General features: G+C 36.6%; 1 protein-coding gene across 1 annotated transcript in view; it reads left to right on the top strand.

The window, feature by feature from the left end:
- The window catches only part of kel (kelch protein), a 72,716-nt gene that overhangs the window by 25,574 nt on the left and 21,310 nt on the right, over positions 1 to 25,832 (top strand). Inside the window, exons 4-6 of the mRNA XM_090378590.1 lie at positions 12,394 to 12,569; positions 13,974 to 14,070; positions 15,827 to 16,093. Of these exons, the coding sequence (XP_090234716.1) occupies positions 12,394 to 12,569; positions 13,974 to 14,070; positions 15,827 to 16,093 (540 nt within the window). The remainder of the gene's footprint in view (positions 1 to 12,393; positions 12,570 to 13,973; positions 14,071 to 15,826; positions 16,094 to 25,832) is intronic.

Below are 25,832 nucleotides of genomic sequence, written 5' to 3'. Positions count from 1 at the left end.
TGGTACCACCTGACAAAAAGACCTTTTGTTTTCTGGTGGCCTGGACAGTCTTGGTGCTAAGGCAAGAGACATGAAATAGAGATTTCACTTTGAGGAGGCTCCACTTTGAAGGAGGGGAGAGCTATTTTTCCTCAAAACTCTGGATAAAATAAGGCTATAATTTAATGGAAAATGGCTAATATGTCCATTTTGTATGGGCATATTAGCCATTATAAGATAAGATAATCTTTCAACTTCCCCAAGTTGTTAGTTGTTAGCCTTAATCACCCATGGAGCCATTTTATTCTTGGAATTAACAACTCGCTGTCTACTTCTATTTCAAAGCAATTTTGGAATCTTGAGTCATTTTGGTGTGACATAAGCACTGGGAAAACAAAAATGAGAGTAGTAGTGTGTTATAGGTTTAATGACTGTGATGAATATAATGAACGACTATACAGAGAAAGAGAGTGAGCCAGTAAATCAGAATGCCGTAGAATGGGGATTTTAAATTTCCATTTATTGACTGGAACTTGTGTTTGGTCATTGACACACTAGCAAGACTTCTGAGAATTTATTGGATGACTATTTCTACAGCAGCATGTTAGAGAGGCAACAAGAGGAAGCAATACTGTAGCTTCTTCTTGTTGCAGCAGCAGATTCTTTAGGTATTAAGAATTTGTAGGTAGAGGACCCACTAGGTGGTAATGATCACAGTACAGATGTGAGAGTTACTTAAAGACATAGCTGCTGTCAAGGGTAAGAGAATAGGTGTTTCCTTTCATAAGGGTGACTACAGTGGCTTCGGACAGTTTTTAAATTCTGTCGAACCAACTGATGATGTTACCAACAGTAAATTCTAAATGGGAAGCATTGAGGAATGCTATCATAGAAGCAATTTCCTACCAACTAAGAAATACTCAATGCTCAGACCTAATTATATTTATTTTTTTATGAAAACCCCAAGCACGAGAGGTATTAGAACCTATAGTACTTAGTACCATACATGGGTTGAAGGTTGAGAAGATGAAAGAAGATACTCGTTAACATTAGACTTGAATTTCTGTAGGTTGTAATTTTTTGGAAATATGTATGAAGGGAAGTTGTTACAGAAAACAGAAGTTGAAAGAATAAATGAGGAAGAGGAAAAGTTGGTTCTGTGAGTTTGAAGTTGGAAAGTAAAAGGATGCTGGCTGGTTGTGGTATATGTTTGGACTGGTGGGGAAGAGAGAATTATAGAAGCCAATTCAGAATAACGGTGCCCATGGAAGTAACTATAGAAAAGGCATCAGCATAAATGGAATGTCTATGAGAGACAGAGTGGAGAGACTTTGTTAGAGAAGGGTCATTAATTAACCTAGCTGCCCTCTTTTGGGGGCACTGCAAAACCAAAATCTCTCTCTCTCAGGTTTTCAGTTTTGGGCCACTGCCCCGCATCTAGGGCAGTATCCCCAAAACCACAAAACAACATTCCATGGTAGGGTAGATTTTGTGATTTCTAGAGTTAGCAGCTATTTGGAAGAAAAGTAAAACCCAGAGCAAAAGAGAAAAACATTTTTTGATGCAGTGGAATAAATATTTGTTGTGCTTATTCCAAGAGTGATTTGAAATGAGGGTAATCCCTAATAGCAATACGTGATCTTGTCTCAAAATCCGAGTGCCTTTGAAGATAACCCCGGGGGTGAGCATCTGGTGAGTATGGGCTTGGTACACCCAGGGTCCTGAGCTGGATATCATCATTCTTCTCTTTCTTGGTGATTCCCTTCTACTTTTGACTCTCTCTCTCTCTCTCTCTCTCTCTCTCTCTCTCTCTCTCTCTCTCTCACAGGGTTACTCGGGAACTTTTTTTTTTTCTCTGGTGCAGCATAAGCCTCAGGCTTCCTTGCATCATATGGATATTAATAATAATAAATAATAATAATAAACATAGAAAGAGAAGCATCCTCTTTGCAAGATATGACAGGACTGAGTTTTAAGAAGGATTGAAATAAATTGAATTATCTTTGCCCAACTGGAGAATTATGGAGATTAGCACTTAAGGATTTGGTAGAAGGCCTCCACAGCCGAGTGGGAGTGCAATAGCACATGCTCTTTGAGTTGACCGGGGTTCAAGCCCCTGACTGCTGAATACGGTCGATCTGCCAACCCGCACTGGACCAGCTTGGCGGATTATGGTCCATTTCCCTCAGCATGAATTGTTGAGGAGCTTCCATCCTGCAGTGGGTTGATAATGGTTGCACTTTACCTTTTTTTTTTTACTCAAGGAGTTAAAGTTGTTTGTGCAGGGCAAGGTTTCTCAAATTGTTAGTTGGAATGCAATGTGCTATCATAAGAAAAACTGTGGATAGAATTTTCTCAACCTTAGGGAACTCTAGCATTAGGGGAGGAGTTAGACAGAGAGCTGGCTACCACCACCTGCAGTGATCAGTCAGAGAGAAAACTGGATTACCAATTACAAAAAATAGTTGCCAATCTATAAGATGAAATCTTCTTTAGGTGGCCTTTATGCCAAACACAATAAAAAGCTTTTGACTTATACTGGCTTATATACTGGTGGTATACTGGCAATCATTGATCAGATGGAAAGTTTCTAGATAGTGTAGGAGTTGGCAGTTGATGAATTTCTCCATTACTTTAGAAAGAGTAGAAATTTTGCTAGCATGGATAAGGAGGTGATTATTCCATTGTATATTAATATGGTAATGGTCAGGCCGCATCTTAAGTATTGCATACAGGTCTGGAGCTCTCATTTTAGAAAGGATGTAGAGCTGTTGGAGTGGGTATAGAGAAGGGTAATGAGTTTGGTAAAGGGATACTCTTATCCCTTTAAGTAAAGGGATACTTGGATACTCTTACCAAGAAAGGATTCAGTTCTGCAAATTGCAGCATCTGGAGGCTAGGCACCTGCGAGGCAATCTGATTGAGGTTGTTGTTGTTATTATTTTGGTTTTTTAAGAGCATTAGCAACTAAGGCCATATTGCGGTGGTCATTTCCTGACCTTTCCGCATCCTCCGTATTTGGTGGTCACGGGCTCGAACCCCAGTCTAATCAAGAAGCGTGTGCTAGGCACTGCTGCTCCTGCCCACCTGGCTACGGAGGTGCCTCATTGAGATGTTTAAGGCTTTGCATGAATTGAGCAAGCACAATGCTGATGGCATTCTTCCTCAGGCTATGCACGTATGGGGCATAAATTCAGATTGAGTAAGGATGGTTGCAGAATAGATATACAGACGTTTGCCTTTAGCCTTTAGATAGATAGCATCTTGGTACTTATTGTTAGACCACACTTGGAATACTGTGTTCAAGTATGGAAACCACACCTAAAGAAAGGCATTGTGCTTCACGACAATTTGAGTCTAAAGATGGGTAACTCACGTGGTGAGATCGGCAAAAGTTCGTCCGTATGAGGAAAGACTTTGAATACGTGGGTTGCAGATCTTAGAAACTAGGCACCTTAGAAGAGACTTGATTGAGGCATTTAAGACTCTGAGAGGCATAAGTAAAATGAATGAGGATGAAATTTTCACGGTTATAAATGATTCTAGAACTAGGTCCCATAATTTCAAGTTATGGGGTGAGATGTTTAGACTGGATTGCAGAAAGTTTTATTTTAGCCAGCGAGTTATAAATTACTGGAATAAGTTACCGACAAGGGTGGTACAGGCTGACAGTTTGAGGAAATTCAAAGGTCAGCTGGTACTACCTACAGGAGGAGGGAAATGCATAGGTTGTCTATTTCCTTTTCTCTTATTAATTATTTATTTTTTTAAAATTTTCTTCTTATTATTATTATTTTATTTTATTTTATATATTATTATTTTTTGTTTTTTGGCTAGTAGATCAAATAGAGGAGATTCTAAATTACTAAGTCTCTGACAGGGAATATTAGAGTCTACATATACACAAATACCACCTTTGAAGCAAAAAGGAATTGCACAGTGAATAATTTGGACAACTGATAATTGGGATTCTGTCAGAAAAAGTACATAGGGTTTGGTGGACTTTAATTAGAAATGGAAATCATTGATATTGGAACTAAGAACACATATATTTGTGAAATGAATGAGGAAGTGTTTGGGAGGTTTAGATCTTTTCGCAGATAAGTGTGTTCTATTATTTTGACTATTTATGATGTATTCGGAAGTACGAAAAGCTGGGGAGGATATGTCGTACAAAGTAATGAAATTTTTGGCAAAAGCATTCACATGGCAAGAATATACCCACTTCCCTGACATAACGTGGCCTTGACAATGCTCCCTGCATACACACTGCTTAGACTCCCTACAGTCACTATCTGTGTAGAGTAGAGGCAGCAAGATTATACATTATTTGATCTGGATGCCTCCTAGAGAGTTACCAATAGGTTTGGACCAGTGACTACCTAAGTGACTGGCCTGCAAATGCTGTTTCAGAGCTGTACCCTTGAAATGTAAGATTGGATCTCATCATGATACCTATCATAACCGCAAAAGACAGCAATTATACCGAATGATGGAAGAGATGAGGGTTTTCAGAGCTTTGTTCTGGAGACTAAACATGAGTTTCTGAACTTAAGTCCCCAATAAGCAAAGTGGTGGTATTGTACTGGTTGATGAGCGTCACTACCACTTAGTATTGTCTGATAACACAGAGGGATGGCATCCTTCTGTGTGTTGTGGATGCCACACCTCAACCCAGATGTGGCACCTCCGTAGCCAGGTGGGCAGGTGCAGCAGTGCATAGCACACGTTTCTTGATTAGACGGCCCCGGGTGCCAAGCGATTCTTGAGGCCAACCGATTTTCTGTGCTAAATAGTACTGCGATTCCTATAGCGATTTTCTAAAGCGACTGAGTTTTTCCTTGTTTCATTTCGTTCATAAGTGTTTCTGTTGATTAGCTCTACTTTTTAAAAGTATAGAAAGAGAGCCAGAAAAAGGAAAGTACCTTTTTCTTTATTGTATATACTAACCGTACTAACTCCTACGCTTGGCCACAAGCGGCACTGCTCCTGCCTCCCCGTGGCGGGGCCGGTAACCTGGGTGGAAAAGCTAATCCCCCAGGGCGAAAAGGAGCCGACATGGATAAAGAAAATTATCCAGCCTTAGAGCCTTCAAGCTGAAATACCATAGATTGGTATAACTCTGATGAAGGTAGTGCGCAACATAAGCGCTTAAAAATAGATAATCATCAACCTGAGTATCCAACTTTCCTGATTATTCATTCTTTAACTAGTCAACCAGTGAGCAAACTCTCTCCATTTATTATACAGAGATTTCTAGAAAATGCTGCTGGATCACCTAAAACAGTCAAAAGGTTACAGTCAGGGGATTTGCTTGTGGAAACTACACAGTCGAAACATTCAGAATTGTTGTTAAAGATGACAACATTTGGTGGTATCCCTGTTAAAATATCTCCCCACTCAACCCTAAATAGTTCCAAAGGTGTTATCTCTGATTGGGATCTATTGAATGTAACAGAAGAGGAGCTTGTACAAGAAACTTAAAGACCAAAAGGTCATACAAGCTAAGAGAATTTTGACTCGTAGAGATGGCAATCTTATTCCAACCCGCAGTGTAATTCTCACATTCAGTACTCCAAACTTATCAAATACTGTAAAAGCTGGTTATCTAAATTGCCATATATGCCCGTATATACCAAATCCAATACGGTGTTATAAGTGTCAGAAGTTCGGACACTCTCAGGCAACATGTCGAGGAAACACAGTATGGTCAAAATATGGATCCCAGGATCACACTCAAACAGACTGTACTGCTACATCTCCAGTTTGCCCTAACTGCAGGGAAGATCATCCTGCATATTCTAGAAATTGCAAGCTATGGAAAGTTGGAAAAAAAAATACAGAAATTTAAAGTTGAAAATAAAGTGACTTATCAGGGAGTGAGACGACAAATACTGAAAGATACTCCTGCACATACATATGAAGATGTTACAAAGAAATATCGTTCAATTGCTACACAAACCAATGACTCATTTCCACCGAACATATCACTTGCTGAATGGGCTAGAGCTCAGCTTTCAGTTCCTCAGCCATCCTTGAAGCAAAACAACCGAGACCAGACTTGTAATACCCCAATTTCCATCCCCACCACTAGTGGCATCAAGTCACAAAGTGAGACCAGGATGACAAATTCTGAATCTTCTACTAAAACCCAAATTAATACTGCAGAAATGTATACAGATGACAAAACTCAACAAGAACTTATATTAGAAATTCATGCCGAAGAAGATATGGACACTGGACGACCTACCTTTCCTAAAAAAGATAAAATTAAAATAGATCGCAATAAGCCTACTGCCTCTAAAAGGCAACCGGATCATCCTACCACTAAAACTAAATAATGAAGTGCATTTTACAATGGAATTGTCGAGGACTACGTACTAATACAGTCAGTCCTCGTATAACACGTGTTTACATTACACGAATTCGATCATACACGATTTATAAATAGGGGAACGATATCTTATATAACATGAACCGAATTCGCTTATGCACAATTTGCCTTTGTGTTTACAAGAAATGGCAGACGAACGCAGAATCACCCCAACCGAACGCAACACGATAGGAATGAAGAGAAGATTCTGAAAATATATTTATGTTTTATATCAGTGAAGGGGAAACACATTTCACCATAATAAGGTAAAAATCCACACAATTCCAGCTATCGGTATAATCGCAAATGCAATTAGATCAAGTTTACTACCAGTTTATAACAGATTCCACTAGCAGAAACGCACCTGGAAATTGTTTTTATTGTTTTATGGCAGTAACCCCTAGAAATGTGCTTTAGTAAAATGTGAGTTGTTAATAGTGTATCTCTGCCTTTACAGTGTTGTTGATTCAGTTGCTACACGTGCGCAGCTTTGTTTATGTGTATCAAGCGTGCCTCCTCAGTTTGTAATTGTGCTTTATTCCCTAAAAATTAGTAAAATACTTAAAAGGTGTGAAAAGGAAGCGTCCTGGTGAAGATACTGCAGATTCAGAGAGAAAAAGAAAAGCAATATCGATAAACAGAGACGGACTGGGTCAAAAATTCTTACTCGGGAAAATTTATAGTGGCCTCATACTATGGTTTATGGCCAAAATCACATCGGCCTCCAGCCCACAGGGGTTTCCCCTGTAAGGCTTATGGCCAGTCCGCCTCTGTCGATAGAGAAAAAATATGAAATAATGATACGCTTTGAGCGAAATGAAAGACTGTGATATTCCATGTGCTACAGACCTAAATGAGGCAACGCCGAGAATTACAAAGAATGCAGAGAAAATAAAAACAACTTTGATAGCAGGAACAACTCAAAGTGTAATTAAAATCCATTAGATTAAGACACAAAGAATTGGAAGAGATGGAACGGCTGTCATCTGTTTGGATAGAAAATCAAACAAAAAACAAGTTTGCTTACGATAGAAGCAAAAGCATTAGCAATATTTTATTACATAATAGTCGTAATAAAATACATAAGTATTTTTTTACGATTATTTATTGTGTTTGGTAATGTTTTGGTTACAAATGTGTGTTCAATCTTGGGTGGTCGGCACCTAACCCTATTTTTCCCATAGGGCCTGTTGTTTATATTGCACGAGGGTTTCTAGGAACACAACTATCGTGCTATACGAGGACTAACTGTACAGATGAACTTTATGACCTAATCCGAGATTTCAATCCAGCAGGCATTTGTTTACAGGAAACATTTTTAACTCCACAAGTGACCCCCTCAATAAAGAAATATATTTTGTACAGGCATGACAGGAATACAGCAACTGCAGCCCATGGAGGTGTAGCGGTTTGGGTATCCGTTACTAATCTGTCCAGACAAATCCCCTTAAAAACTAATTTAGAAGTTGTTGCTGTAAGAATAGAAATTGGAATATCTTTATCTCTTGTTTCTATTTATCTTCCACCAAACCAAACGTATATACTCAGAGACTTTGATGAGCTCCTTGCCCAGATACTACCTCCTTTTTGTTTGATGGGTGACTTTAATGGATACCACCCGTTATGGGGAAGTCTCCATACGGATAAAAGAGGGCAGCTAATAGAAACCTTACTGGACAAACAAAATCTAACTCTGCTGAACACCAGTGCACATACTCATGTTCATTTTCCCTCAGGAAATACTTCAGCCATAGATCTGTCTATCTGCTCCCCCGCTCTGTACCCAAGTATACATTGGGCGGTATTGGATAATCCCCACAATAGTGATCATCTTCCAATTACTTGTAAATTCCAAACTACCCCCACCACCTATCCGGAAACTCGCAGAAGATGGAAATTTACAAAGGCAAACTGAAAAAAATTTTCCTTAAGTACAGTTTTAGATAAAAACTTCATTCTGAACCAGTCAATAGATGAAGCTAATGACCATATTACTAAACGGATACTAGCAGCAGCTGACAAAGCTATTCCTCAGTCGTCGACTCATCCACGCAGGCGCAAAAACTACTGGTGGAATGATGAATGTAATAGAGCAAAAAAAGAAAAGAACAAAGCTTGGAATATTTTCTGCAAGCATCCCACTATTATTAACCTTATAAATTACAAGAAACTAAATGCTAAAGCATGACAAATAAGAAGGAAAGCCAAAAAAGATTCTTGGATTCAGTTCGCTTCCACTATCACCAAAAACACTGATACTAGATTAATCTGGAGGAAAATCCAACATCTGAATGGCAAATATCCATTGTCATCCTCTCCAATATTGATCTGTAATGGACAGGAACTGTCTTCCTCCAAAGACATTGCAAACGCTTTTGCTAAAGCCTTTGCAAAAATTTCAGCAGCAAATTCATATGATACTTCATTCCAATAAATTAAAGTGGTAGCAGAAAGGTATAAGTTAAATTTCAACACCGGTCTGTCTCTTCCATATAATGCCTTTTATACTATATCCAAGTTACTGGATGCTCTTAACAGATCACCCAGTAGTGCAGCTGGCCCTGATGGTATATTTTATATTATGCTAAAACACTTGAATGATACTGCTTTACAATTTCTTTTAATATTTTTTAACAGAATTTTTGAGGAAGATGTTTATCCGCACTCTTGGAAACATTCACTTGTATTAGCCATCCCTAAACTAGGAAAAGACCGCTCTAATCCAGGAAATTATCGTCCAATTTCCTTAGCTAGTTGTTTGGGAAAAACACTGGAGAAAATGGTTCTAAAGCACCTCACCTGGTTTCTTGAGTCACATAACATCTTGCATAAAAATCAGTATGGCTTTTGGCAAAATAGATCTGCATTAGATATGATGACCAAAGCAGAATCAAACATCAGAAACGCTTTTGTCAGAAATGACCACCTCGTTATGGTAAGTTTCGATTTAGAAAAGGCCTTTCATACAACATGGTGTTTCAGTATTCTTCGGGATCTTTTACACCTTTGGTCTACAAGGCAGGCTTCCTTTGTTTATTCAGAGCTTTCTCCAGGGCAGAACCTTTCAGGTTAGTCATCTAAATGTTCTTTCTAGAATTCATATACAGGAGGAGGGGGGGTCCCTCAAGGATCTGTCTTGAGTCCTACGCTATTTTTAATAAGAATAAACAATATCATCCATGATATTCCAAGCACAGTAGAATTATATCATTTATGCATATGACCTCATGATTTTGTGCCAAGGAAAAACTATGAATTTTATTGAGAGACAGCTTCAAATCTCAATTAACAAAATTGAGCTGTGGATGTCTCGCAATGGCTACCGCTTATCAGCACAAAAATCTAACTGTATTCATTTCTGTAAAAAATGTAAGATCCACCCTGAGCCTGAACTACATCTTAAAAATTTCACCATACCTCTTTCCAATAGTATCAGATTTCTTGGCCTAATCCTGGACAATAAATTAAACTTCTTACAACACATCACATATCTGAGAACCATTTGCTTGAAAAAATTAAATATCCTCCAAGTACTCTCTTCATTGACATGGGGTGGTGACCGATACACTCTGCTTCGGCTATATCGGGTATTAATTCGATCTCGTTTGGATTACGGAGCTCCAATCTATGACTCTGCCAGGAAAAGTGCACTAACTCGGCTAGACACTATCCATCACAGTGCCCTAAGAACTGCTTTAGGAGCATTCAGAACATCCCCTGTACAGAGTCTATATATAGATGCACACGAACCTCCACTCCATCTTCGGAGGAAAATGTTGATCCTCAACTATGCAGCAAAAATACGGAGTCTTCCTTTTCATCCTATCTCGCCATACTTATTTGAGCCCCAATGGACCACATTTTATCAAAACAAACCTAACGAAAACAAGCCTATTGGGATAAGGTTGCTACAGTTATCACAATGTTGGAATCTAGACATAGGTAGTCTTTCAGGAAATGAGCAATCATGACCCTCTGTGGTCTGATTATACACCAGTCTGTGACTTCTCATTCCAACAATGGGGGAAAAAGCAAGCAGCAGACCTTACCATTAGGAAACTCCATGCTGCACATGTCGCAGAAAATTCTCAGTGTCTTCAAATATATACCGATGGCTTGAAAACAAGTACGACAGTGGGCGCAGCGGCAGTTTCTTCTATCTTTTCTACTTCTGTGTCCCTTCCAAAGGAATGCAGCGTCTATTCTGCTGAACTGTGGGCGATTAAAATAGCTCTGGATCACGTGATTAATCTGTCCAGGAAGCGAATTATGATCTACTCTGATTCTCTGAGTGCAATAAAATCGTTTAAAAATCCATCCAAACCAATCCACCCCGTCTAGAAGCAAATTAGATCACAGATTATTGCGTTACAAGCTGTAAACCAATCAGTCAGTTTCTGTTGGATACCAGGCCATGTAGGCATCAAAGGAAATGAATACGCAGATCAAGCCGTTAAACACCCAATCAATGTAAGATCTCCTAACTACCAAGTGCCATACACAGACTACAAATCAGTCATAAAAAATGTCATAAAAAAAAAATCTGGCAGGCTCAGTACGGCAATAAACTGCTTCAATTTAAACAGGAACCTAAGTTGTGGCCCTCAAGCGTGCGATCAAATAGGCAAGAGGAGGTGATCCTGGCTAGAACATGTATTGGGCATATGTATCTAACCCATATTTATCTCCTCAAGGGGGAAGATCCGCCTATTTGTACATTTTGTCAGACTACACTTACGGTGAGGCATATTCTAATAAATTGCAATCATTATAATAATTATCGAAACAAAATTTTCAAATCGCTTTCACATCTGCAAGAACCTTTGACATTACCACATCTGATTGGAGACAATGCAAATCTAGCTGAGTTCTTTTATTTCTTAAAGCAGACGGGATTATTTTACAGATTTTAACTGGTAATTGCACTACCGAATAGAATCAGGCACAATATGGCCTTAGCAGCCCTTGTGTCATTAAACATCATATCAACCAACCACTCTTGATTAGACCGGGGTTCGAGCCCGTGACCACCAAATACGGAGGATGCGGAAAGGTCAGGGAATGACCGCTGCATATCCCTGGAGCAATATGGCCTTAGTTGCTAATGCTCCTAAAAACCAAAATAACAACATCAACCCAGATGTGAACCTACTTATGTTGGTTCACCTGTCATACTTCAGGACTAGTACATGGGGGCTGTACCCAGAATTACTAAAAATCTGACTATCATGAAGGTGCAAGCAGAGGATTTGGTTGTTGCAGAATGACCAGACCTTGCCAAAATTTGGTCCACTTGACTCAAGTGTCACTTGAATATTAGTTCCATCAGCATTTTAGACTCCCAGGTAGCAAATGCAGTTTGTCATACCTGAGAGAATGTCTGTGACAGTCTCAAATACTAGAGGAACAGAAGTTAAGCTAACATGTCTATAATTACTTATGTCACCTTTTGTGATCCCCCCTTTGTGAATTGGGGATATATTCACACATTTGCTGCTCTGTTTAAAATGCTCTTTCTGGTTTGTTTGAGCCAGAGAACTTTAAATGAATTTTACAAAGTATTTAGCAGATTCAAAGATAAATGAAAATAATTGAGAATGACCTAAAAATATGAATAACAGAATTCAGATAGGTGTCAAAATACTGTGAAGTATTCTGATCAATATATATATTTATGTATTACACACACTAGTAAAATGTCTAAAATATTAGATTAAAGTGTTTTCTGTATACATTTGGTGTTATAGTATATGCACAATGCAGCAAAGATAGAGCAAGATGTAGGTATATATATATTAATTTTATCTAAAAAATTGTTTAAAAGTTTTTAGATAAAATGAATATATATATACCCATGTTTTGGATTTCATTGGATCTGGCAGATACATCTTTATAAACTTAGTTGCTTCTTGTTTATATATAGAAATCTGTTTTTGCTTACACAGTTTTTTTATTGAGAGAGATAATAAAAAAACAGCTAAATATTTAGCTTTTTTTGTCTATTGTTCTGTTTTTATACAATTAATAATTTTTTTTTAAAGGTGTTGTTACCTGCAGCTCATCTCTTACAGTTGACTGATGTAAGAGATGCATGCTGTGACTTCCTTCAAGCTCAGCTTCATCCTTCTAACTGCCTGGGCATTAGAGCTTTTGCAGACCTTCATGGTTGTTTAGAACTACTTAGCTATGCAGAAGCATATACAGAACAACATTTTGTGTAAGTATATAATTACTCTTCCTGAATGGTCTGCATTTCAAAATTAAATTTAATTTTGATGGAGATTGAATTTAATTTCAGATTTAAAAATAATTCATTAAATTTTACTTGATTTATTCCTAACAAATCCTAAAGAGTTGTGAGATGTGTGATTCATCTTGTTCTCTGGTTAGAATAAAATTTCTTGCTGGTTGGCTCACCCTTCCGCCTGAGCTGATAAAGTAATTGTGAATGGTTGAACTGCACCTGTCATCCATGATGTAATACTTTCCTAAAAATATTTAAGGAAAGTATTACATTATCAAAGACTGGAGGAATTCTTAATGGCCTTTTGAATCAGTGCTGAAACTAATTGATCTCAGGTTGAGGGAATTGCATTTTTCAGCCTACACAACATGCAAACCAGCCTTTAGATGTATGCTTGTAAACATCGCAAATAATATTGTAGGAACCAGTGTACTAGGATCTAATTTTGTTGCTTCTTTAACATGCTAGGATTTAACTATCCTTCAATTAATCTAATGTATAATTTAATTTTGAGTACAAGCAATTGGTTGGATGGGGGGACCACATGCCTTCCACTGGCATATAACATTTACAACAGTATTTTGATGTGTTCAACTCTTTCTGCTGTCTGGCAAATGGGCATGCCTGCTATGTGACTGCCTATTATTGCACCTCTTATGAAAGCATATAATCCCTTTTTATATCCCACTTAGTTCTGTGTACCTGTCATTGAGTATGCATGCCTTTTATAGCTTATTTTTAATTGGTACCATCATCCGCCTGTCCTCTGACCTCTAGAATTAGCAATTACTGTTGAAGGATAGTGTATATAGGTATATGTGGAGAAAATATAATAATAGCACTTGTAGACACTGCTTCATTTAATGAAATGAAAGTAATGACTACACTATTTAGACAACTTGTCATAAATTCATGTGATCTGCTAGCATTTGAGATACTGACTATATCTTAAAAAAAAAAAAAAAAAAAAAAAAAAAAAAAAATGGCAAACAGGAAAAAAATTCCAAATAGCGTAAAAGCAAAATAGCAACCTAAACAACAAACGATATTTAGTTGGACTTTTAAGAGACCCAGATATTGAAGACCTGAGAACTAGAAGCAAGAATAGATATTGAAGAGTTATGGAAAAATCATATACAAATTCTGAAAGATGGTACAGTTTCTTCTCTGATAAAATAAAAAAATTAATATTTTCTGCATCATGTAGATATATAATGTTACATTGTAAAGTAGTGAACGCATGTTTCTCGAATAAAAATCAATTTGAAATTGTACTGAATTCATCTTAATTTATTGGAAAATTGAAACAGAAATGAACATATATTTTTAATTATTGAACAAATTAATTTATCAAAATATGTCATTTTAATTTTTCAGGGAGGTGGTAGAAAGTGAGGAATTCTTGGCACTTTCTCCTTCCCATGTGTGTAAACTTATTTCGAGTGATAGGTTAGCAGTGCCATCTGAAGAAAAGGTAAAATTATTTTGATGAAAATTACCAATAGTAGCTAGCAATAAGTGACAGTTATCTCAAATTTAACAATAAAAGAAATTAATGAGACTGAATCTTTATGTAAGATCATTGTAAAATCTGTTCTTATAGTAAATAGTAAAAATAAAATTATAACTTGAATTGTTTAAGTGAACACACACACACACACACACACACACACACACACACACACACACACACACACACACACACACACACACACACACACACACACACACACACACAATTGAATTATATTAAAAATGCATTTGAGTAAAATATGTGAATGTATATATTTTACTCTGTAACTGTTGAAATCAGAAAATATTTTTGGAAGGCACTTAGGAAAGTATACAATTCTTGCAGAGACATTCTAATCCCCTCTGCAGCTAATTTTCTTTCAAGAAGTGCAGATTTTGTAAAATAAGATACTAAAAAATGAGATAATCTTGAACAGAAATTATATAAAGACAGAATGTCTTTATATAATTGTATAAAGAATAATATAAAGATAGGATGTGTGCCAAGGATCCCACCTCATCAGGCCTTGGTGAACAAAAAACTCCAAAGATTATTGCATATCAATGAAGAACTAAAGGAAGAGGCCTTTAGACAAGGTGCCAAATAGCCAGATATTGCCCTCTTAATGTAATCGGAATGTTCAAACAATAATAACTCGTCAGATAGAATCATTGTTTGGGGGGAAAGAAAAAATCTTGAAAGGCTAAACTAGGAAACAGGACATGCTTCAAAAACTACTGTATTACAGTAGATTTTGAAGCATGAAAAACTATTACAGCATAGTGCTGAAAATAAAATGAACATTAACTAATTACAAGAAATAACTGAGCTCAAGCTGCAGGTCAAAAATGGCATTGAGGCATTTTTGCCTCTACAAAAATGATATGATATGTTATTGTATGGTGTGATATGAACAGACAAGTATTCAAGAAGAAATTAACAAAATTCACATTGACAACATTGTTGTCTGTTCTTCCACCTAAAAAGCAAATTTGAAATAAATGCTAATCCAGAAAAGAGATGGGGTGGGGAGATTAGCAAATTTTAGAGATTATTTGTGACTAGAACTAACAAAATTCACAACTTGCATGAAACTCCAAGGTGCAAAAAAATTGCAATCTGGAATGTGAGAGAAGAAAAAGTTTTATTTTAAATTGATATCAGAATTAATCATTAAAAACTGGGAGACAACCCTCAATCTTTTGTACCTTTGTACATTACATTTATTGTATTTATTAGTTGATAATAGGGCCATCTTAACTTTATAGCATGGACATTAATATTTCAGGTTATTCAAGAAATAATTAATACATTTAAATAAAAAAAAAAAAAATCACATCCACTTCTAGGGTTTCCCTTAGTGTGCATGTAAAGCTTTGTGTCTTTGTTTTACAGTATTCATGATCATGTATTCACAGATTTATAAACTCTCATTATAGATGATAAAATGTAATAATCCTGTAATGGGACTATCATAGACTGCTCTCTCTCTCTCTCTCTCTCTCTCTCTCTCTCTCTCTCTCTCTCTCTCTCTCTCTCTCTCTCTCTCTCTCTCTCTTAAAAAGAAAATATTAAAACTTTTATTAAATTTAAATGTTTGCTATATTTTAATATGATGTTTTCAATTTTTGTAATCCTTTATATGTTAATTGTTCTGATTATAATTTCTCTTTCTCTGAATTAATGGCAAGATTAATTGTACTTCTCTGATTTGTAGGTATTTGAAGCAGTTATGGCTTGGGTAAACCATGACTTGGAAAACAGGCAAGAATATTTAGCACAGCTTATGGAACATGTCCGGTTACCTTTATTATCACAAGAATATTTAGTACAGCGGGTGGAAGAAGAGCCTCTTCTAAAATCTAATCATCTTTGCAAAGACTTTCTAATAGAAGCAATGAAATATCACTTATTAAAAGGGGAGCAAAAGCTGATGTATAAAACTCCAAGAACAAAACCCAGAACTCCAGTAGGAAGACCAAAGGTTAGAATAAAGGAAATTTTTATTTTATTGCTGTTTGAAATCTTGAAATTTAAAGATCCTAAGAATTCACAGATTCTCTATTGCAGTGTTTCCCAAATGTTTTTTCTCACAGACCCCTTCTGGATTCAAAAAATAACCACGATCCTCACATCCTAGTTCACTTAAATATGGAGTGTTTGGATGATAGTTATCCAAAATTAAAAATTTATATCTCAGAGCTGATTTGTTATCAGACTGACACAAAACTGTCATTATTTGATTATACAATCAATCATACCTCATAGGCTAGTAATATGAAGAATGGTGTTTTTTTTTTTTTTGTCTCACAAAGTCCTTTAAAGTTGGGAGTGATTGTAGACAACTGAATTCTCATGTTGGGTGCAACATCCAGTTTGTAACGATACTTAGATTTTGTTTAAAAAAATAAATAAAATTCAAAGTAGACATTACAGAAATTATCCACGGATCCTCTGGGAACTGTTTGCAAATTATTGGGATCCACAGAGCACAGTTTGGGAACCACTGCTTTATTGATATTTAGATGAGATGAACTGTAGAATAAATTTAGTGTGTGTAGAGTCAAATTAACTTTGGAGAATTGAAGTAGTTAATTTTAGAATATTATTTATTTACCACTGTTTTTAAGTGACAGATTTCCTTTTTTTATAAATAGACTTGTAATATGAAATTCATTCATTAACATTGTATAGCTATTGTTTGGCCAAAAATAATAGCTGTCATTTGGTTTATTATTTATGTAAACTTTTAATTTTATGTATTTATAATATACACCTTATGGCATGGTTTATTTTATATTTTTATTTATACAGCAGTATAAATAAAAACGTGGTTTGCTTTATGCTGATCCACTATAACGCTGTTCTTATATTATAACCCGTATCTGACTATAATGCTGTCACAGATCACTATAACACTCTTTTACAGATTGCATTTTTGGCATATTTAACGAAATCATTTCATTTGATGGAGTCGATAGCTTGAAAATGAATAGCAAAACAGCATTAAAACGTTTCCCACGTCGACTTTAGAAATTTTCCCATGCTCAGTGAAATTTTCTCGCATGCTAATTTAATTGCAGTACAGTGACTTGTTACATAGTTCCGAGATCAACATTTTAAAAAATGATCAAGTATATTGCTTGTAATATTTGCGTTATATGCATTTATCCGAAGTCTAGTCATCACTCAGTACCGTATTAGACATCGTGCGAAACAGACAGCTTACTTGTACATTGTATCATAATTAATGCAACCAACGCAGTTACATTTTCAAAGAGTTAATAATGGGCGATAAGAATGAAAAAGCAACAACGTCTGAGTGCAGTACGAAGACTATAAATGTTAAGAAAAAGACTGAATTTGAAAATTAAATTAGGCGTTTTGAAGTGAATTGATTCCGGTCAAAGACAAGCGGATGTGTGCCATAATTTAGGACTTGCAAGTTTAACTGTAAGAACAATTATAAAAAAAAAAATAAAGAATTAATTTTAGCAGCAGGAAAGATAACTGTTCCACTGCAAGCAATTAGGACTAGGCCGGCTATTAGGATTGAAATGGAAAGACTTTAACTAATTTTATTGAAGATAATATCCAATGCAGAATTCAGTTAAGTTAAATATTATTAAAAGAGAGAGAGATTAGCCAATATGATGATCTGAAGAAAACTCACCTAAAAAAAAAAAAAAAGTGGAACCATTTAAAACTAGTAAGGGCTGGTGGAATAGATTTAAAATCCAGGGAGAAGCTGCAAGTGCAAAAAGGAGCCGAAACTTTCAAAAAAGAACTTGCTAAAAATATTGAAGAGGGATGTTATGTGTTATACTTCTCAACAAGTTTTTAACATAGATGAAGCAGGACTGTTGTGGAAACGAATGCCTAAAAGAAGTTTCATATTGAAAGAAGAAAAAAACATGCCAGGTTCAAAGCGGCGAAGGATCGGATCGGTTGACTTTATTGTTGGGTGGTAACCCTGTGGGGGATTTAAAATTAATACCTCTTTTAGTTTATTTGGAAGAGGGCCAAAGTTCAACCCAAAATTGACACATTTTTCATGATTAAATTCATCAATTAAATTAAATCAATTTAGATCAATTAAATTCATGATTTTAATTGGAATGTTAAGTTTCATTTTGATACGTAAGTAGTTACCACATAATTATATACTTTTCATATATAAATATAAAAGTATGTAGTGCAGAATATTTTATATGTACAAATATTTGAATATTAAATATTTTGACCGACATTTGTGCATCTTTTCACTGCCGTTTATTATTGATTAGGAAATATCCTATGGCACCGACCACAACTCACAAATACATATGTTACCTTATGGGAAATGATGCGCTCGCTTAGCGCTCTGTTTTTATGGAACGAATTATCAGCATTAAGCTGGGGTCACCTGTATATATTTTACCATTTGTAAACTAAACTATTTATTTTTGACCTCTGTTTAGCCAGTGCTCTAATGAACAGTGTTAAAAATTCTTTAATTTGCATTTAGGTTATTATAAAAATTTCTATTAGATTAATACCATTATTCATTAATTTGAAGAATTAATTTTTTAATTAATTAATAATTAATAATTTTAATTTGAAGAATTAATATGTCATATTAATTCTTCAAAATGTGGAGATTTCCAGATTCTGTTGTAGTTTAAATTTTCAAATATTTATATCTTTTCTTTAGTGGTGAAAAGGACCTTATGATAATTAAAGAATTAATAGCAGCTAATTTGATAACAGCTGAGGTTGTTGTTCTAACATTAGCTTGCTTTAATCATCTGATTTAATGTTATGTGCTTTATTCTTGACATTGCCTTGGAAATTTTTACCCCCCACCTTTAGGGGCTGTTGTTTATTAAATTTTCAAGAACTGATCACTTTTATAATTATTATTTTAATTGAGTATCTAGAACACTTAATGACTCGGATACCAATAGCTTCTTGAAATTTCTGTAAGTTGCAGCATCTGGAGACTAGGCACCTGTGAGGTGATCTGATTGAGGTGTATAAGGCCTTGAATGGTTTGAGCAGGCTCAGTGCTGATGGGATATTCCTGCTTGCTCAGACTAAGAACCTGAGGGGGGGGGGACACAGATTCAAATTGAGTTAAGACAGTTGTAGAACAGATGTGTGGAAGTTTACCTTTAGCCAACAGGTGATTGCTCGAACAGACTTCCATCTGTTGTTGTGGAAGTTGATAGCCTTAAATAAATTTAAGCCTGAACTAGACAAACATTTGGAGTGACTGGATGGGTGAAATGGGAAGGTTTTTTTTTTTTTTTTTGGCTGATGCTGTATAAGCTTGCTTTCTTGTATCATATGCCTCAACTAATGCTAATGCTTACAGAACTATACGGAACTGTTATACCCTGCATAATTTTACACTTAAAGGGGTCAGTTAAGGTTGGTTTTATAGCTTATCTATGTTGGATTGGTTGCCAGAAAGGACATCTCACCTTGAAATTCTTTTCGTAGATTGTGGTGATGAATGGATAGATGAAGTGAGCAAAAGTTTTTTTTTTTTTTTTTTTGCTGATGCCATATTAAGGCTTGCTTTCTTGCATCATTTTGTAAATAATAATACTAAAGTACCAAATCAAGAAGTGTATGTTTGCCCCATTCTGCTCTCATGCACAAATTCATGTAAGCTATCTGATGAAGCCTTTTTGGTCTACATGGTAGAAATTATAAGTTGAAATTCAGGAACCAACCCTTAAGTGTGAAATTGCGTATGATTTTACAAACTGAATATGTTTTGGCACATGTGCCATACATATATATGTATATACGAAGTTATGTAAAAGAATAAAAGAAAGAGGAAGAGTTGCAGAACAGATTAATGCCATCAAATTTATGATTGTACATTGTACATAAGGCCATGGAATGGCCTCCCAGTTTACCGGATATGAACCCTGTAGAGCAGCACCTTTGGGGTGCTTTGGAAAGGTCCATTTGAGTTTTGCATTCTCCATCCAGGGATACGATGGAATTATGGACAGTGGTGCAGCAAACACGAATGGAAATACCTGTAGAACGCTTTCGTGAATTAGTAGACTTAATGCCTTGCCATGTGACTGCCATTATCTGGGAGAAAGGTGGGTCTACCCATTACTAGGTAGGTATCTCACGATTTCTGTCCACTCAGTGTATATCAAAGCAAAATAAATTTTATTAATATTTTATAACATATAGAAACTTAAAATCCCTACCTTCCTTTGCCAAACCCTATAAATAAGGCATATGTAGCTACATGAGACATATTTTTACGTAAGGCATAAAGATATATGAAACTTATGAGGTGTGTAAAGCATATTTATATAAAAAGAAATTGGTAAAAAAAATTTTCCCTGTCTATGGCACATGTATTATTTATATTCAGTTTCTGAATATAGAGACCCATAACTGAATTTAAATTTCAAAATACTTTTGGGACATCTTGAGCATCCCTGTATTCAAGAAAAATGTACTCTTTTGATTAATTCAGTTTTTAATGTTGTGTCATTAATGAGAGCAAAGTGGAGGATAAATTGTTGAAGTTAAACATAAGGAAGGCACCTTGGGGTGGATGGGATCTATTCAGTTATATTAAAGGAGGCAGCAAAGGAAGTAAACCCTTAGCCATAATTATGAGAGCATCTTTGGAATCAGGGGAGGTACCCAAAGACTAGAGATGAGCAAATGTATCCCCCTGTTCATAAAGAGGGATCAAAGAGTGACACAAGTAATTACAGACCTATTAGTTTAACTTCTGTTCAGGGGAAAATAATTGAGTTACTGGTTAAGAAGCATTGCAGGATCATCTAGACAAGACTGCAGTAATAATTCATACAAAGCATAAGTTTGTCAAGGGGAAGTCTTGTCTGACCAATTTCATTGGATACTGTGATGTGGTCACAAAGCAACTGGATGCAGAAAATAATTTTAATATCATATACTTGGATTTCAGGCCTCTATAGCCGAGTGGTCAGGAGAAGGAGTGCAGGGGAACATGCTCTTTAAGTAGACCAGGGTTCAAGCCCTTGACTGCTAAATACGGTCGATCTCCCGACCTGCAGTGGTCCAGCGTGGCAGATTATGGTCCATTTCCCTCAACATGAATTGTTGAGGAGGCTTCCAACCTGCAGTGAATTCATAATGCCTGCAGTTTACATTTTTACTTGGATTTCAGGAAAGCTTTTGATACTGTTGCACATGGAAGACTACTGTACATATTGGAGCAGTATGGCATTAAGGGCAAGTTGCTACAATGGATAAATGAATGATTGAGTGGAGAAGACAGAGAGTTGGTCCATGAAAAGCAGTGTCAATGGACACTGCTCTTTGTGAACCAATGTCATTAGTGGAGATCCCCAAGGTTCGGTGTTGGACTCATTGTTGTTTTGAATATTTATCAATGATATTGATGAAGTTATATCAGGGTTAATGTTGAAGTTTGTAGATTAGCATTAGCAAAGGCACATGATGCAAGAAAGCAAGCTTATATACAGCATCAGCCAAAAAAAAAAAAAAAAAAAAACCCCTTATTTCACCCATCCACTGGCTCCAAATGTTTTTCAAGTTCTGCCTTGAATCTATTTAAGCTATCAACTTCTACAACAACAGATGGAAGTTTGTTCCCGCAATCAACCACCCGCTGGCTAAAGGCAAACTTCCTCACATCTATCCTACAACCGTCTTTCCTCAATTTGAATTTATGCACTCTCAGGCGATTATTCTAAGCAAGAGGAAGAATCCCATCTGCATTGAGCATGCTCAAACCATTCTAGACTTTATACACTTCAATCAGATCACCTCGCAGGTGCCTAGTCTCCAGATACTGTAATTTGCAAAGCTTAAGCCTTTCTTTGTAAGAGAAACTCTTTGTTCCATTCACTAATCCTGTTGCCCTTCTATGTACTCATTCCAACAGCTTTACATCCTTCTTAAAATGAGGCCTCCAGACCTGTATGCAGTACTCAAGGTGTGGCCTGACCATTGCCTTATACAACGGGATAATCACCTCCTTATCCCTGCTAGAAAAATTCCTGTATATCATTGACAAGACATCATGAGCTACTCTTGCAGACCGTGTGCACTGCTCAGAAAATGCCTGCACAATTACCCCCAGGTCCTTTTCATTCTCTACCACTGTCAGTGTAGTACCACAGAGTTGATATGTTACTCTGGGATTACTGCTTCCCATATGTAGTACTTTACATTTGTAAATGTTAAACTTCATTTGCTACCTCTCAGCCGCTCTGCTCAACTTTTCTGGATCCTATTGCAACATTGTATGTCATTAACAACCCTGCCAACCTTCATATTATCATCTGCAAACTTGGACATTAAGCCTGATATACCATCATCAATATCATTTATAAATACAGAAAATAACAATGGACCGAATGCTGAACACTGAGGAATTCCACTAATAACATTAGTCCACGAAGAGCAGTGTCCATTGATTACCACTCTCTGTCCTCTTCCACTTAACCATCCCTTTATCCACAGCAGCAATTTGCTTCCGATGCCACACTGCTCCAATTTGTACAGCAGTCAATGTGCAACAGTATCAAAGGCTTTTCTAAGATCCAAATATATGATATCAAAGTTATTCTTTGCATCCAGTTCCTTTGTGACTACATCATAGTATCCAATCAAATTAGTCAGACAAGACTTCCCCTTAACAAACCCATGCTGTGTCCGAGCTATAACTGAAGTCTTGTCTAGATGGTCCTGCAATGCTTCTTTAACCAGTGCCTCCATTAATTTCCCTGAACAGAAGTTAAACTAACAGGTCTGTAATTGAACCTGTGTCTCCCTTTGATCCTCCTTTGTGGATTGGTGATACATTTGAACATCTTCAGTTCATGGGTACTTCCCTGAGTCCAGGGAAGCTCTCATAATTATGGTTAAGGGTTTGCTTACTTCCTTTGCCACCTCCTTTAATATAACTGGATAGATTCCAACCACCCCAGGTGCCTTTCTTGTGTTTATCCTCAACAATTTCCCCTCCACTTTACTCTCAGTTATTACAAGATTATCTAGATTACTGCCAGAGTTGAATACACCTCTGGTATTCCCCTTGCCTGAATAACTGCTCATGAGTGAATGTCATTGCAAAATATTCATTTAGTTTGTTAGTTACCTGAGCAGGATCATCAACAGTTGAGCCATCGATATCAAGTGGACCAATCTGATTCATCCCCTTCCTTCTAGAGTTTACATAAGTAAAGAACTCTTTGCTGTTTTTCTTTGCATCCTTTGCCAAAGATTTCTCTTAATCTGCCTTCGTCTGCCTAATGTCCTTTGTAACGTGGTTACAGACCAGCTTATATTTATCATAGGCTTCTGTGTCACATGTTAATTTATATGTATCCCATGCATTTTTGTTCTCTGTTACATGTTTAATTAGTTCATCTGGCATCCATTTAGGCCTAAATCTTGAACAATATTTCTTTGTTGGCATGAAAAACGTAGTAGCTGCCAAGATTAATTCTTTGAATGCTTCCCATTTTGAATTTTCTGTTGGTAACATCATCAGTTGGTCTCACTGTATAGAATTTAAATACTGTCTCAGTCCATCATAGTCACCTTTACGAAAGTAAAAACCCTTCCTTTACCCTTGATGGTAGTTACCTCTTTGAGTAAATCCCACTTCAGCACACTGTGATCACTGCCACCTACTGGTTCCTTTATCTGCAGATTCTTGATGAATGAAGAATCACTACTGATAATCAGATCAAGAGTCTTACTCCCTCTAGTTGCCTCCCGAACATGCTGCTGTAGAAAACAATCATCCAATAAATCCACAAAAGCCTTGCTAGTATGTGAGTGACCAACCCACAAATTCCAGTCAATATCCGGGAAATTAAAATCCCCCATTATAAGACACTGTAATTTACTGGCCCACTCTATTTCTCTACACAATTGCTCATTATACTTATCAGATTAATTAGGCCTATAACACACACCTACTCTCATTTTTCGTTTCCCAGTGCTTGTCACACCAAACAGACTCAACATTGCATTGTCCACCCACATCAACTGGATGCACTTCCTTAGATTTTGTGTTTCTTAACTAACAGCATAACCCCTCCTCCCTTCCTGTCCTGTCTATCCTTTCTGTACATATTGTACTCCCCCAATTCCAGTTCTGCACTGCTTATGTCTGTGTGACACCATGTCTCTGATATTCCAACAATATTTGCCTTTGACGTCTTGACTAGCACTTCAAGCTCATCGAATTTATTAACTATACTCCTAGCATTGGTGTACATGCACCTGTTTCTCCGCTTAGTTACACTAACACAGCTCATGTATTTACTTGTTCCAATATGACTCCCAGCAGTCCTGGAAATTCCCATTTCCTTGTTTTCCAGGCTGCTGCTCAATTGCATTTCAATAAAAGTAGTGCAAGAATCACTTTTACCTCTGTCAGCAGCTACTGTTAATCTATTAGTCTGTGTATCCCCCCAAGCTAGCAGTTTTCCAACCCACCTAACTCTGCCTCGATAGCATCAGCAAATATTCTTGCACCCTTTCTATTTAAGTGTATCCCATCTCTTGTTAACAGAAGCAGTCTCTCCTGTTAACAAGCACAGACCCTGCACAATCTCAAAGATGACACAAAGGTTGTTAATGACAGTAAAGTCAGTATACTACTGCAACAGTATCTAGAAAATTTGGGCAGATGGAACTGAGAAGTGGCAACTGAAGTTTAATATTGTCAAATGCAAAGTACTGCATATGGGCAGAAGTAACCCTAGAGAAACATACAAACTGTGTGGTACTACATTCAGGTTAGTTCAGAATGGAAAAGACCTGGGAGTAATTGTGCAGTCAGATATGAAGTTTTTTGAGCAGTACAGACAGGCTGCCAGAGTAGGTCATGGGGTCTTGTCAATGATATACAAGAATTTTGTTAGCCGGGATAAGGAGGTGACTATCCCTTTGTATAAGGCAGTGGTCAGGTCACACCTTGAGTACTGCATACAGGTCTTGAAGTCCCTTTTTTAGGAAGGATGTAGATTTGCTTGAGCGTGTACAGAGAAGGGCAACAAGATTGGTGAGGGGAATGAAGGGATCCTCTTACCAAGAGAGGCTTAAGTTCTGCAAATTGCAGTGGCCGGAGACTACGCACCTGCACGGTGATTTGATTGAGGTGTAAAGGCCTTGAATGGGTTGAGCACGCTGAATTCTGATGGGATCCTTCCACTTGTTCAGATTACGAACCTAAGGGGGCATAAATTCAAATTAAGAAAAGACATATGTAGAATAGATGTGCGGAAATTTGCCTTTAGCCAGCGGGTGGTTAATTGCTGGAACAAACTTCCATCTGTCGTTGTGGAAGTTGATAGGTTAAATAAATTCAAAGAATTGGACAAACATTTGTAGTAAATAGATGGATGAAATGGGAAGGATTTTTTTTTTTTTTTGGCTGCCGTTTAAGCTTTATTTTTTGCATCATATGCCTCTACAAATGCTAATTGAACAATACGAATCGGTGAAAATTTAGTTTTGCCGTGGTTCTATTAGGCTAGAAATCAAAATTATATCCTGCATTCCATAAAGTAATAAAAAAAATATGAAACTGAAGATGCCCACAAAGGTAAAATATTATTAGTTTGAATAAGATGTTATATATTTGTATTTTGATGTCATTTTAGGATAACATGGGCTTTTTTATTGGGAGCAAAATATGATATTAGCATTAATAGTGGGAAATGCCAGAA

The sequence above is a fragment of the Mastigoproctus giganteus genome, chromosome 7 (genome assembly GCF_048544385.1).
Source record: "Mastigoproctus giganteus isolate SK-2022 chromosome 7, ASM4854438v1, whole genome shotgun sequence".
NCBI classification, from domain to species: domain Eukaryota; kingdom Metazoa; phylum Arthropoda; class Arachnida; order Uropygi; family Thelyphonidae; genus Mastigoproctus; species Mastigoproctus giganteus.
Note: the sequence above shows the minus strand (reverse complement) of the source record. Positions and strands in the feature narration are given on the sequence as shown.